Source organism: Sceloporus occidentalis, unplaced genomic scaffold (genome assembly GCF_023333645.1).
Source record: "Sceloporus occidentalis isolate IW3139 unplaced genomic scaffold, rSceOcc1.0.p SCAF_4, whole genome shotgun sequence".
NCBI classification, from domain to species: Eukaryota; Metazoa; Chordata; class Lepidosauria; order Squamata; family Phrynosomatidae; genus Sceloporus; species Sceloporus occidentalis.
Genome location: NW_028316984.1, coordinates 133324137 through 133337795, shown reverse-complemented (window position 1 = coordinate 133337795; position 13659 = coordinate 133324137). Strand labels below are relative to the sequence as shown.

At 40.5% G+C, this 13659-nt stretch overlaps 1 protein-coding gene across 5 annotated transcripts in view; it reads left to right on the top strand.

Moving 5' to 3' along the window:
- The window catches only part of LOC149314637 (PHD finger protein 21A), a 179396-nt gene that overhangs the window by 123728 nt on the left and 42009 nt on the right, over positions 1–13659 (top strand). For all 5 annotated transcript variants that reach the window (XM_089521524.1, XM_089521526.1, XM_089521525.1 and 2 more), the window contains one exon: positions 3024–3209. In XM_089521524.1, coding sequence (XP_089377650.1) covers positions 3024–3209 — 186 coding nt within the window. The remainder of the gene's footprint in view (positions 1–3023; positions 3210–13659) is intronic.

Sequence of the window (13659 nt, the reverse complement as noted above, 5' to 3'; positions counted from 1 at the left end):
AATAGATGAGCTCTTGGCTCTTCTGTAAAAACAAGTGCAAGTTTTCAGGTGTTTCATTCTCAGTTTTTCTCCACAGATTTCATGGGCTTTCTTTCAAGGCCTGAGAGAGGAAAAACTTTGAATATGATGTGACTCATTTGACTCCCACTCTTCCTAATTCCTGTTCTGATTGGTTCACCCTTTCTATTGCTGCCTGGCTCTGGAGTGCTCTAGCTTACCCTTTTCCTTCTTTTCTTGTTTTCCTGCTGTTCTGTTTTGTGGTTTAAAAAAAACAGGTGGGAAATTAATTCTAGCATTCTGCAGCTGGTTTCCTTGAACTAGGGAATGGCAAAAAAAAAAAACCCCAAAAAACACACGCTTATCCCTGAACTTCAGTGGTGCAGCTGTAGAAAAGAGAAAAACATGCCTTATTTTTCTGGGTACAGTAATTTAGTCTCCTGTGTTGTTAATAGGTGGGGTTATTGTTTGGCAGGTGTAACTGGTTTCTGTTCTATTATTTCCTCTACATTTCTTTCCTTTCTGGAAATGTTTCATCTCTGCTTTCTGACATAGCATTTTAAATAGCTTGACAACACAGTTGTGTTTCAGATAGTAGCCATAAATGACTGATCAGTGGTTGGATGTATAGTATAAATAAACTAAACACGGAGCAGATTTCTTTACTTGCTGTTAACCCTCTGTATTTTAATTTTCATATCTAGATTTTCAGATTATCTAGACAAGTAAGTTCAGTAGATATGAATCCATTCAAACATAGACCAGATTTTTATTGCCATTTTATCAGGTTGCCTGATAAGAATCCTCTTTAGGTTAGCAGGCAAGGAAGCTTTTGTTAAGTGGAAGAGAGAGATTTCTGTAACTTCATGGTACCATTGTATTACAAATGATGAACGCTACTATGTGTGAATAAGTGTGCTAGCCAAGTAAGCTGGAAGCTTAATGCCCTTACTTGGAGTTCTCAAACAAGTGACAGGTGTCTGGAAGGTAAAAAAAACTTAGTCTGAAGGGGATTAGAAGGCCATGATAGAAGAATGTAGTGAGTGGTCAATGTCTGAGCAGTTTTAATAATGGACTATTGAGGAGTATGGGGAGGAAGGAATAAAAGGTTTTGGTAGAACAAGTATTGCTACAGCATCAAAACACAGGTCTGTAGTACATATGAATGGGATGTTGTAATAGCTTAGGGCAGTGGTTCTTAACTTTTTCTTTAGCAGGAACCCCTTTTAAAAATTTTGTTGCTATCTACCCCCTCCAAGATCTAACTCAAGATGATGGTAATGATGATAATAATAATACCCAAACACTGAAGTGTTAACATTTACACCACCCATTAAACTTTCTCCCAGAAGTGCAGGAGGGGAAAGGAAGACTTTTTCCCTTTCCCACCAGTTTGCAGCTGGAGCAGCTTGAATGGCAGTGTGAAGGCCCAACTATCTAGTCTTGGCCCCTGTCATGTGGCCACTCTGTTGAGGGGAGGAGGTGGGTTCAAAAACCCAGAGGTGGCAGGTTTGAACAGTAAATCTTCTCCTTGTACTCAGTAGCATCCCCACTCCTGGAGTCACCCAGAGTGGGGGAGAGGGCCCGGAGGAGAGGGCCCAGGGGGCAGTGCACTTAGCTTCCCTTGGGCTGCCCCATCCCTCTCCTTATGAGGTGAAGGATGGGACAGCACAGGGGGGAGCATGCTATGCCTTCCTCAGGGTGCCCCATCTCTCTCTCTCTTAATGAAGAGAAAGGAAGGGACAGCACAGGGGGAGTGCACTCAGCTTCCCTCAGGCTGCTCCATCTCTCTCCTAATGAGAAGGATGGGATGGCATGTGGGGAGTGTGCTCGGCCTCCCTTAGGCTGCCCCATACTCCCATAATTTAGGGTGAACTGTGAAATACCAATAGTCTGGAGCAGAGAGTCTTCATTTAAATGTACTTAATTTGTAGCTGTTGTTTTATTCTTATCATATTTCTTGGTTCCTGGCTTTGGCTCTTTGCTTTCAAATGCAGAATTCAGATTTGAAGTACCCTATATTTGTTCTGCCTTTAGACAACAAACCTCTGCTGCATTTCCACTAACCTCTTCATTCGATTTCTGAAACCAGTTGAGCAAACACAGTGGTGCCCGCTATGTTTGCGCTGGTTTCAAGAATCGGCAAGGAAGCGACAGCTGTAGCTTCCTCGCCATATCTCCCCCTATCCTCCTGGCCATACCAGGGGTGGAGGAGAGGCCGGGGTGGAAGGAGAGAGGCAGGACAGAGGACAGAGCATGGAGGTATGGCCAGGAAAGTCGCTGCCATTGGGAACCAGGGCAGATTCAAATCCAATTCAATTCCGCCTGTTTCCAATGAGGCTGAATCGATTTATTTCCAAATAAATCGATTAAGCCAAAAAAAAAAACCTCCCCATTTTACCAGCGTCTTTTTGATGCGGGTTAAGTGGGTAAAAATGGGTAAAAGCCATTGCTCCCCTTTTTGAATCACTTCAGGGATTTGAATTAAGTGGGAACCATGGTGGTTTAAACCAGATCATTTGAAATCACGATCCAGTTTAAACCATAGTGGGAACAAGGCCCTGATCTTTACCTTTGTCTGGGTATATAAGAAGTAATTTGAAACACTTCAACCAAGTTAGCCACCCTAAAACAATGTGTCTCATTACCTTACTGTTAGATTCTAATAGAAAACTGAATGAATGCTAAACAGCTCTTTTATGAGCATATCTGCTTTAAAACACACACTAGTTGGAGAGAAAGCTGACTGTTCTGACAGGTATTGTTAGCCATTAAGGCATTCAGTGTTGCTTTTTCTGGTGTATATGTGTGACATGTCCAATTTCCATGTTGCCTGACAGCTATACCTTCATTATAAGGCTGAAGGGGCAATGTTGATACCGATGGCTTGATCAGTAATTTAAAAAACAACAACAGCAGACAGTAAATTGTGTTGTAGTTTTTACACTGACATACTTGTGTATTAAAACTTAATGTAATTTCTTCTCTTATTTGTGTGTGTGTGTGTTTGTGTGTTCCCTTACTAGAAAAGAGTGGTTGAACAGTTGCGGAAGAATTTGATGGTAAAGCAGGAACAGCCAGACAGTAAGTTTCAAATACAGCCATTGGCACAGTCAGAAAATAAAATACAGACACCACAGCCACTACAACAACAGCAGCAACAGCAGCAGCAGCAAACCACTGCAGCCTCTCCAAACCTGATTGGATCACAGGTACAGTGCTTGAAAGTGTTGCCCTGGTATACTTTACTGAATGAAATGTATTCCACTGTATCGAATATGAAATCTTTGCTAAGCTTTTATGAGTTAGCAGACCCTTTCAAATAAGTGAATTGTGCTGGAATTCAGTTAGACTTTCAATTAAACATTTCTGAAAGAACATACATAGAACTTGCAGAGCTACCGGTAAACAAAAGCCCTTTATAACTTTTCAACTTAAAATGCCTTATTTTTCTCCCTCTGCCTCTTTCTTAAATTAGAACTTAAATATATATTTTTGGTTTTGAAGTAGCAGTATTGGAAATTTCTTGAGTCTTGCATGGTATTTTTTATTTTTAAGGTTCATTAGGAACCACGTAGTCTAGTAATGTTCTTTAAATTTGCAGAATAACAGCATGCATATTCAAGATCTCTTAACAGTTTAGGCCCATGAGGGTGAATCTATGGCACACATGCCACAAGTGGCACATGATGCCATTTTTTCCAGTATGGGCCAAGGAGAAGGAGGAACAGGCACGCACATGCCTGTTCCTCCTCCTCCCTGCCGTTTTCCAGTCTCCAGCTGTCTCTCTGAGACAACTGGAAGCTGGGAAATGGCACTAGGGAAAAGGAGCCACAGGTGCGCACCTCTGGCTCCTCCCCCCAGCCTTCTCCCAACATTCAGCTCCTTCTTTGAGACAGTTGGAGGCCATGAAAAGGGTGGGGGAGAGGGAGCGACCGATGTGCACCAGTTGCTCCTCCCCAGAGACCTTTCCCGGCCTCCAGCTATCTCTGGAGGGACAGCTGGGGGTAGGGAAAGGTCCAGGAGGAGGAGGACCACGTGCCCCTCTGGAGGCAGCTGCGGGTCAGGAAAGCGAGGACTGGGCATATACCCACTCCTCCTCTTCCCCACAGACTTTTCCTGACCCCCAGATGCCTCCGGAGGGACAGCTGGGGATCAGTAAAGGTCCAGGAGGAGGAGGAGGAGGACTAGGTGCATGCCCACTCCTCCTCCCCATGGATCCTTCCTGACTCCTTTCTGCCTCCAGAAGGACAGCTGGAGGCAGGGAAAGGTCCAAGGAGAGGAGGACTGGGTGCTTGCCGACACCTCCTCCTCCCCACAGACCTTTCTTGTCCTCCAGTTGACTCCAGAGGGACAGATGGGGATCAGGACAAGTCCAGGAGGAAGAGGACTGGGCACATGCCACTCCTTCTTCTCCCACGGACCCTTCCTGACGCCCAGTTGCCTCCAGAGAGACAGTTGGGGATCAGGAAAGGTTTGGGGGGAGGAGGACCAGGTGCATACCCACTCCTCCTCCACCTCCCCATGAATCTTTCCTGACCCCCAGCTGTCTCTCAGAGATGGCTAGAGGCTGGGGGAAGGGCAGGAGAAGGAGGAGCAATGGATGCGCTTCTGTTGTCTCCCCTCCTGGACCTTTCCTGGCTTCTAGCTGTCTCACAGAGACAGCTAGAGGCTGGGGAAAGGGCGGTGGGGGGGGGGGAGAAGTCACACCCAGAAGCCCCACCTTCAGAGGGTGGAAGCTCCGCCCCTGGCATGCAGCCCCCACCATCAAAGGGCAAAAGCCCCACCACACGACCCCAAAAAGCCTGGCCATCACTGGTTTAGGGCAACTGAGTGTTGAGTGATCCTTAATGTGCAGGGCTTTAGGAACAGAAGTGCCTTTTTGGATAAGAGTAAGGCTTACCTTGTTCAGCATTCTTTACAAGGTTCCCAATCATTCACCAGAGATTAGTCATTGAACCACTAGTAGACTGCCATCAATCTTCACTAACCCCTGACTTAATAAAAACCTCCATCATAATGTGTTCAAGTCAAGCTTTGTTCTTCCTTTAGATAAACATAGTGCACCAAAGAATAGTCTGTATGATTTACTCTGTAATCGGTATGGGAAATATGTAGTCCTACAAATATTGTTGAACAGTCCTAATCACTTCTCATTGTTAGATATGCTGACCAGGGCTGAAGGGTATAGCAATCTAATAACATTCTGTGATCCACCTGTTCTCCACCCCTTCTCTGTATAAATAGAACACAGTTCTCAGAATAGAGCATTTCCAACTTTTATTTTTCTATTATGCACAAGAGAACTTTTTTTTCTTTAAAACTTTTTATCCAACTTATTTTACTTCAGCAGAAAATTCTTACCAAGTATTATTGAAGCTCTCTCATTTAAACAGAAAAGGTTTGTATGTTCAGAAAAGTATTTTGTCTTTTTAACCTGGAAAATATTCTTCATTAGAAAATAATGTGGAATTGTATTCATTTTTGGGTTTTGTAGAAATAATTCCCATCTTCTTGTTTAGCTTATATGCCATTGCTTTAACCAAACTAGTAAAAAAAAAGCCAGAAAATTAGAAATAATAACATAATGGCATTCAAATTGTAAACAACAACAAAAAATATAAAGAACTCCCACAAAATTACATTCTGATGCTGACTAATATTCAGCAACACAGATCATAGTCCCAGTTTAGAGTATGTGAATCAAGTTGTTTGTTTGTTTTGCTGTTGCCAGAACAAAAATATCCAAGAAGAAATCTCCTTGTTGCTATTGGTTAAGAGAATTTTTTCACTATTGCTGCTTGATCCAGTGTTTGTAATATTACGGAAAGTATATTCCCATAAATAATGCAGGAGAGCATGTGGTGAGGAATGTCTTCTCCTTATAAATACAGTAATGCATATTCATACAGTCTGTAATGGCCAAATGCATTTCCTTTTGTCTCAGTAAGTTGGAAGTTCAGCTTTAATTAAAATGGTGATAGATCTAGTCATTCTCCAGGAGGTCCTTTGTGAGACATCTGGGAAACCAAATGTATTCTAGTTACCACCTAGGAGATGCAAGGACATGTGACATGATGTCAATAAAAGAAGCTACTGCCTGGCTCTACCAGCAGTTGCTTCTTTGCCTTGCTCAGAACTCCTTTAAAGCTTTCATTCCTGAAGACTTCTTCTGTAAACTTGTAAAATCTTCCATTTACAGCTCATTACAGCTTCTTTATTCCAGTGTCCTCCTCTTTATCTGTCACATTCTTTGTTTAAACAAACAAAACATTTTCCTTTTTTGTTTTGCATTTCTGTCTCCTCATAGTGCCTGACATTAGAAAGAAGATGAATCTTCCAATAGCAAAAATCTGTCTCAGATGAGTGAGATTAAAAACCAGTTTGCACCTCTGGAATTTCTCGCTCCATACGTGGTTGTAGTCTTTGCTGTAGAATTTTGAGCATGACTTTGGGAAAGAATGCAATCGTCCTGTAGTTATTGCAGTCTTTTGTGTCTTTGTTGGGAATAGGAATGCATATCGATCGTTTCTAATCTACAGACCATTGTTGTTTTTCATATTTCTTGGCAGATTTTAGTTAGAATTAAAGTAGATTCTGTTTCTGTAAATTTTAGCAGTTCTCTTGATATGTAATCTTTTTCTGGTTATTTATACCTCCCAATTGCTCTGAGTACAGCTTCACTTAGCTTTCTAAATGTTGGAGTGCATCTGGTATGATTCTTCTTCCTATGAGTCATTCTTTCCTCTCTTTTATATAGTTCTTCTATGTATTGTTTCCATTGTCTTTTTATTTTATCTTGGTTGTGTATTAAGATCCTCTGCTGATCGTAGATAGCCAAGTTTACAGTTAAGCAAATGGACCACCTAGTGACCATGAAGTTGGCATTCATCTTCTCAATTGGCCACAATCAGTCCCTGTGAAGGACTCATCTAAGGAGGGAATGTTCAATTCAGATCATTTTCTCTAACCAAGTCATGCCCACCTTGAGTCTACACCCAGGAAAACAGCTCCATAAACTATTTCTCCATTGGCCCCCACTGTCTTTTAAGAGTCAATTATGTTTCCGTAACAGAAAACAATGAGGTCTCTCTCTCTCTCTCTCTCTCTCTCTCTCTCTCTCTTTTGCCATGTTTTTAAGCAGCTTATTAAAGGAATAGGATGGTGTCTTGCTGGGAATCATAGCACAGAATATTAATCTCAGTAAATATTTAAACATCTCTGTAAAGGTTCTCTTCACATCCTGTCATTTATATAGTATGGTGTATTGATTTGCGCGTTGGATCACAAGTCTGGAGATCAGGAGTTGAATCCCTGCTTGAGCATAAAAATCCACTGGTGACCTTGGACAAGTCACACTCTCTGAGCTTCAGAGGGTGGCAATGGCAAACCTCCTCTGAAGAAAGTTGCCAAGAAAACCCTGTGATAGGTTTGCCTTAAGTCAAAAATGGCTTGCTGGCACACAACAGACAAAGACTTAGGCAGAAGGATGTCAGTGTTTTTTGTTCCAGGAACATCTCTGAAAACCTGATGATGACTTGATCACTTTGATACCAGACTCAGTCATCTTGCTCAGCATTAACATTCTTTTCAATAGATCTCCCTCTGAACTGTTGTGTCACACACTGTCTATATGGCAGTCAAAATACACAAGAACATTTAAAAAACGTCAAAATATACGAGAACATTTTAAAAACTTCACATTTAAAAAGCGTTTCTTTCTGTCTGAGCTGTACTGCTAACTGTTTTCTGTGGTGAGCAAAAGCTATTATTATTATTATTAACCTTTATTTATAAAGCGCTGTAAATTTACACAGCGCTGTACATACAATCTTTTTAATTGGACAGTTCCCTGCCCTCAGGCTTACAATCTAAAAAAAAGCTATGTAATAAAACTGTTGAGGGAGAGAGAAGACTAAAGGGATCAAATGGATTTAGAACTTGGGGTTTTCTGTCTCGATTAGCTGATGTGAGGGAATAACCCAGTAGTTGTAAATTGCTCTTTCAGCCCTCTTGAATGATCATTTATGGTAAGTATCATCCTCTCAATTTGATGACATAAGGACATGTCAAGGATATAAGAGGGGGAGAAAGATCTTGACATAAGATTTGACAGAGTGGTATACTTCTGTCCGTAGAAACTTTGCTAGAACAAGGCTCATAGAATCATAGAATCATAGAATCGTAGAGTTGGAAGAGACCACTAGGGCCATCCAGTCCAACCCCCTGCCATGCAGGAAATCCAAATCAAAGCATCCCTGACAGATGGCCATCCAGCCTCTGTTTAAAGACCTCCAAGGAAGGAGACTCTATCACCTTCCGAGGAAGTGCATTCCACTGTCAAACAGCCCTTACTGTCAGGAAGTTCCTCCTAATGTTTAGGTGGAATCTCTTTTCCTGTAGCTTGCATCCATTGTTCCGGGTCCTGTTCTCTGGAGCAGCAGAAAACAAGCTTGCTCCCTCCTCAATATGACATCCTTTCAAATATTTAAACAGGGCTATCATATCACCTCTTAACCTTCTTTTCTCCAGGCTAAACATCCCCAGCTCCCTAAGTCGTTCCTCATAGGGCATGGTTTCCAGACCCTTCACCATTTTTGTCGCCCTCCTTTAGACACGCTCCAGTTTCTCAATGTCCTTTCTGAATTGTGGCACCCAGAACTGGACACAATATTCTAGGTGGGGCCTGACCAAAGCAGAATACAGTGGCACTATTACTTCTCTTGATCTAGACACTATACTTCTATTGATGCAGCCTAAAATAGCATTGGCCTTTTTAGCTGCCGCGTCACACTGTTCACTCATGTTCAACTTGTGGTCTACTTGGACTCCTAGATCCCTTTCACACGTAGTTTCATTCAGCCAGGTGTCACCCATCCTATATCTGTGCATTTTATTTTTCCGCCCTAAGTGCAATACCTTACATTTCTCTGTGTTGAATTTCATTTTGTTAGCTTTGGCCCAGCTTTCTAGTCTATTCAGGTCATTTTGAATCTTGATCCTGTCCTCTGGGGTATTAGCTATTCCCCCTAATTTGGTGTCATCTGCAAATTTGATAAGTATTCTCCCAATTATGTCATCCAGGTCATTGATAAAGATGTTGAATAGCACTGGGCCCAGGACAGAGCCCTGTGGGACCCCACTGGTCACTTCTCTCCAGGATGAAAAGGAGCCATTGTTGAGCACCCTTTGCGTTCGGCCGGTCAACCAATTACAGATCCATTTAACAGTTCCTTTGTCTAGCCCACATTTTACAAGCTTGTTTGCAAGAATGTCATGGGAAACCTTGTCAAAGGCCTTACTGAAATCAAGATATACTATATCCACAGCATTCCCTTCATCTACCAAGCTGGTAATTTTATCAAAGAAAGAGATTAGATTTGTCTGGCGTGACTTGTTTCTCTGAAACCCATGTTGACTTTTTGTGATTATGGCATTGCCTTCTAGATGTTCACAGACTCTCTGTTTAATGATCTGCTCCAGAATCTTTCCTAGAACTGATGTCAGACTAACTGGACAATAATTGTTGGGATCCTCTTTTTTCCCCTTTTTGAAGATGGGGACATCGTTTGCCCTTCGCCAGTCTGCTGGGATCTCTCCTGTTCTCCAGGAGTTTTCAAATATGATTGCCAATGGCTCCGATATTACTTTTGCCAGTTCTTTTAATGCCCTTGGATGTAGTTCATCTGGTCCCGGAGACTTAAATTCATTTAGATTAACAAGGTGTTCCTCTACTATCTCTTTACTTATTCTGTGCTGAAATTCCCCTATTCTGTCCTCTGCTCCATTATCCTCAGGTTGAGCACCCTTTGCCTTTTCTGAGAAGACTGAGGCAAAGAAGGTGTTGAGTAATTCTGCCTTTTCTCTATCTCCTGTTAGCATTTTGCCATCTTCTCCACGCAGTGGCCCTACCGTTTCCTTCTTCTTCCTCTTGCTGCGGACATATCCAAAAAAGCCCTTTTTATTGTTCTTAACCTCTCTCGCAAGCCTGAGTTCATTCTGTGCTTTAGCTTTTCTGACCTTATCTCTACACATGCCTGCTATTTCTATGAATTCCTTTTTCGTGATTTCCCCCTTTTTCCATTTCTTATACATGTTCCGTTTCAAACTTAGCTCGGTTGAAAGTTCCTTAGTCATCCATCCTGGTTTCTTGAGACACCTCCCGTTTTTCTTTCTCACTGGAACTGTTTGAAATTGTGCCTTCAGTATCTCCCTTTTGAGAAAGTCCCATCCGTCCTGAACTCCTTTATCTTTTAGTATTTCTGACCATGGAATCGCCCTCAATACTTCTCTAAGTTTACTGAAATCCGCTGTCCTAAAGTCTAGGATGCGTGTCTGACTCTGCCTGGCTTCTCCTTTCCACTGTATTACAAACTCCAGGAGAACATGGTCACTTCCACCTAATGATCCCACCACTTGCACCCCATTAACCAAGTCATCCTTGTTGGTTAGGATCAGATCTAAAATAGCTGACCCCCTTGTTGCCTCTTCCACCTTTTGGACCATGAAATTGTCTTCCAGGCAAGTGAGGAATTTGCTGGACCTTGAGAATTTTGCTGAGTTTGACTTCCAGCAAATATCAGGATAGTTGAAGTCGCCCATCACTACTACATCTCTCTTTTCTGACTGTGTGGTCATCTGTTCTAGAAAGATATCATCCAATTCCTCAGTCTGACTTGGGGGTCTGTAGTAGACTCCCACCGTAACACCCTTGTTGTTTCCCTCCCCTTTGATTCTTATCCAGATGCTCTCCACCTGGCTTCCATGACTGATGTCCAGGATCTCTTCACTGGTGTAAATATCTCTGACATACAGTGCTATTCCTCCTCCTTTCCTGTTTGGCCTATTTCTCTTAATAAGGTTATACCCCTCTATTTCCACATTCCAATCATGAGACTCATCCCACCAGGTTTCAGTGATGCCTATTATATCATATTTGCTTTGTTGTACTAGGAGTTCGAGTTCGTCTTGCTTATTTCCCATGCTCTGTGCATTAGTGTAGAGACATCGCAGACCATGGTTCCCTTTTACTTGCTGCCTGTGCAAGTTTTTTTGCCTCCCACTGTTGGGTCCTTGCACTGTTTGCCTTGTTTCCTCTATGTCAGTTTGACTATTTTCGCCATCCCTTTCGCCTTCCTTAATATTGTCTCAGGTACAATTATTCTTTGAATATAGAAGAACCAAGCTGAAATCCGTAACTTCTCCAAGCAGGGATGAGAAAAGACTCATGTGTGATACCCTACAGAGCTGCATGAACCAGTGGCCTGACAATATAAGATACTTTCCTTTGTTCACATAAGAGAGTGCAGTGTACCAGTGCATCATTATGTGTGAAATGGGTACATGTAACAAAAGGGGTGGGGGAGATAATTTGCCTCCTATGAATGTCTTATGATAAATGTTTTTATGTATGTGGTATTACAGTAGAACATAGAAGTTGTTTTTTTAATTCACAAGATTCTTTATGAAAATTGTTCACATACAGTACAAGCAAATATTCTACAGATTGTGGCCAATTCAGATACTTTTTCAGTTTCAGTTTGTTTCAGGCTTTCATCTGATGTGTTGTTAGACTGAATGAGTTTTTTTTAAAAGAGATTGATACAAATTAAAGGAATATTAATTATGAGAGAGTGAAGTGTGTGTTAATAAATATCTTAGATCTTTTATGAGTTGATTGTTACTGGGTTGGCATCTGTTTTTATCAAGAATTTTGTCTGTAGAAAGAATCTTATGTTATTTTGTGCTGTACACTTTGAGATTAACTTCCAGGTCATGTGTTAGAGTTGTGTAAAGCAATGTTCAAAGCTAAAGAGCCCTCTAGTGAAACTGCCTTGGAATTGCTACAACTTTTTTCCTCACATACACCCATTTAGGATGTTTCTTGGAAAACACTGAAAGCATTCCTTTAATATGTGAAAACAGTTTTTATAAGGTAACATACTGAGTTAACATTGTAACCTAGGTTACATGCATCCATCTCTTAGTGCCAGTCAGATTTCTGCTATGTTTCTGAAAGATCTTCCTTTTCATTTGCAAGAATAACTGCCAGAACATTTCTCACTTTCTACAATAACTGTAAATTACTCATTTTTCAAGGAGAGATTTTGGGGTGTTTTTTTTTAAATGAGATATGTGTAGTAAGTTATAGCTTCTCCTTAGCTTCATTGACATAGTAATATAGCAATTCTAGAATTTGTAATGATGATAATAACTATGTTGAAAATTGGTATTAATTTACTGTTTTTGGTTCAGAATTCTTTGACCAGTCTGAGCTAACTGATACACAGAGGTTATTCCTAACATAACATTGATTTAGAGATCAACCTGTCTCTGAGTGCCAAAGTGTTCGTTTTGAGGCTCTTTAAATTAATGTTTCCTTAATATTTTGCATCTCTATCTATTTTTATATTTTTTTAAGATTAAGATATATGAAATGGGGATGGGTGTATTTGCTGACATCCCTTTTTTTAATAATAATTTTTTATTCAAATTTATAATCATTATAAAATCCAAACAGTATCATACAATAAAGCATATAACAAAACAAAAATTACATACATTCCTCATACATTACTTCCTTGCTAGTATCTAACTTTTATTCTGATCTTATTTCCTTCTCGATTATCTGAAAAATTAATAACAAAATAATCATATACTGTTTTATTTATACTCTTGTGCCTAAATTCTAAATTAACCTTGCGATCTTCCTGTGTAAATATCCCAATAGACACTACCCAGGTTTTTTTATCTAAAAGTAAAGTAATCCTCATCAGAGTTTCCTTGAATTATCCATTCATACAATTTCCCTGTTGTATTGTTTTACATATCATTCTAAAAGATTCAATTTATGATACTTCTATTCCCAAGGCAGCCTTATCCCCCCAAATTGTCTGGAGATACACTATTACTTTATTCCACTGTTCTTTATATGCAGTTGAGGATTCATTTCTAATTCCTTTAGCAAGTTTGTCCATTTCCATTAGGTCCAGGATTTTAAACATCCAGTCTTCCTTTGAGGGTGTTTCTTTCGCTTTCCATTTCTGGGCATATGCTAATCTTGCAGCTGATAACATATAAAAAAAATTACCAATTTCTTTTTTCCACAAGATAGTTCAATTATGTTGAGTAGGAACACTTCCGGGGAAAATTTAATAGTGCTAGAGGTGATTTTTTTAATCTCAAAAAAGATCATTTTCCAAAACTGTCTTGCTTTTTTACATGTCCACCATAAATGATATAATGTACCTTGCTCTTTCTCACACTTCCAGCATAGGTTACTACAGTTCTTATACATTTTACTAATGGTCACAGATGTCATATTTGCTGACATCTCTGAGAGTAGTTGTTTTATATTGGACACAGAGCAAAACCACCATTTTCAGTTCAGACAACATGGCAAGCCATATTTAACTGAAAATGAAAGTGTCTGAACTCTTCTGTCTTTTTGCATGGGAGAAGGGGGAGTATGCTGAGATCAAGGATCTCTGTGGCTGGTTGCTTTCTATGCATTTCACAGTAATCCATGATTTAGTGTGCTAATGACAATGTCATGGTTTACAGGAACAAGGTGTACCATTATTCTTATCTGTGGTTAAGTTACATTTGGGAATAGAAATCGGACTTACAGTTGGTAGAATAGCGGAAACGAGTAGAAATGAA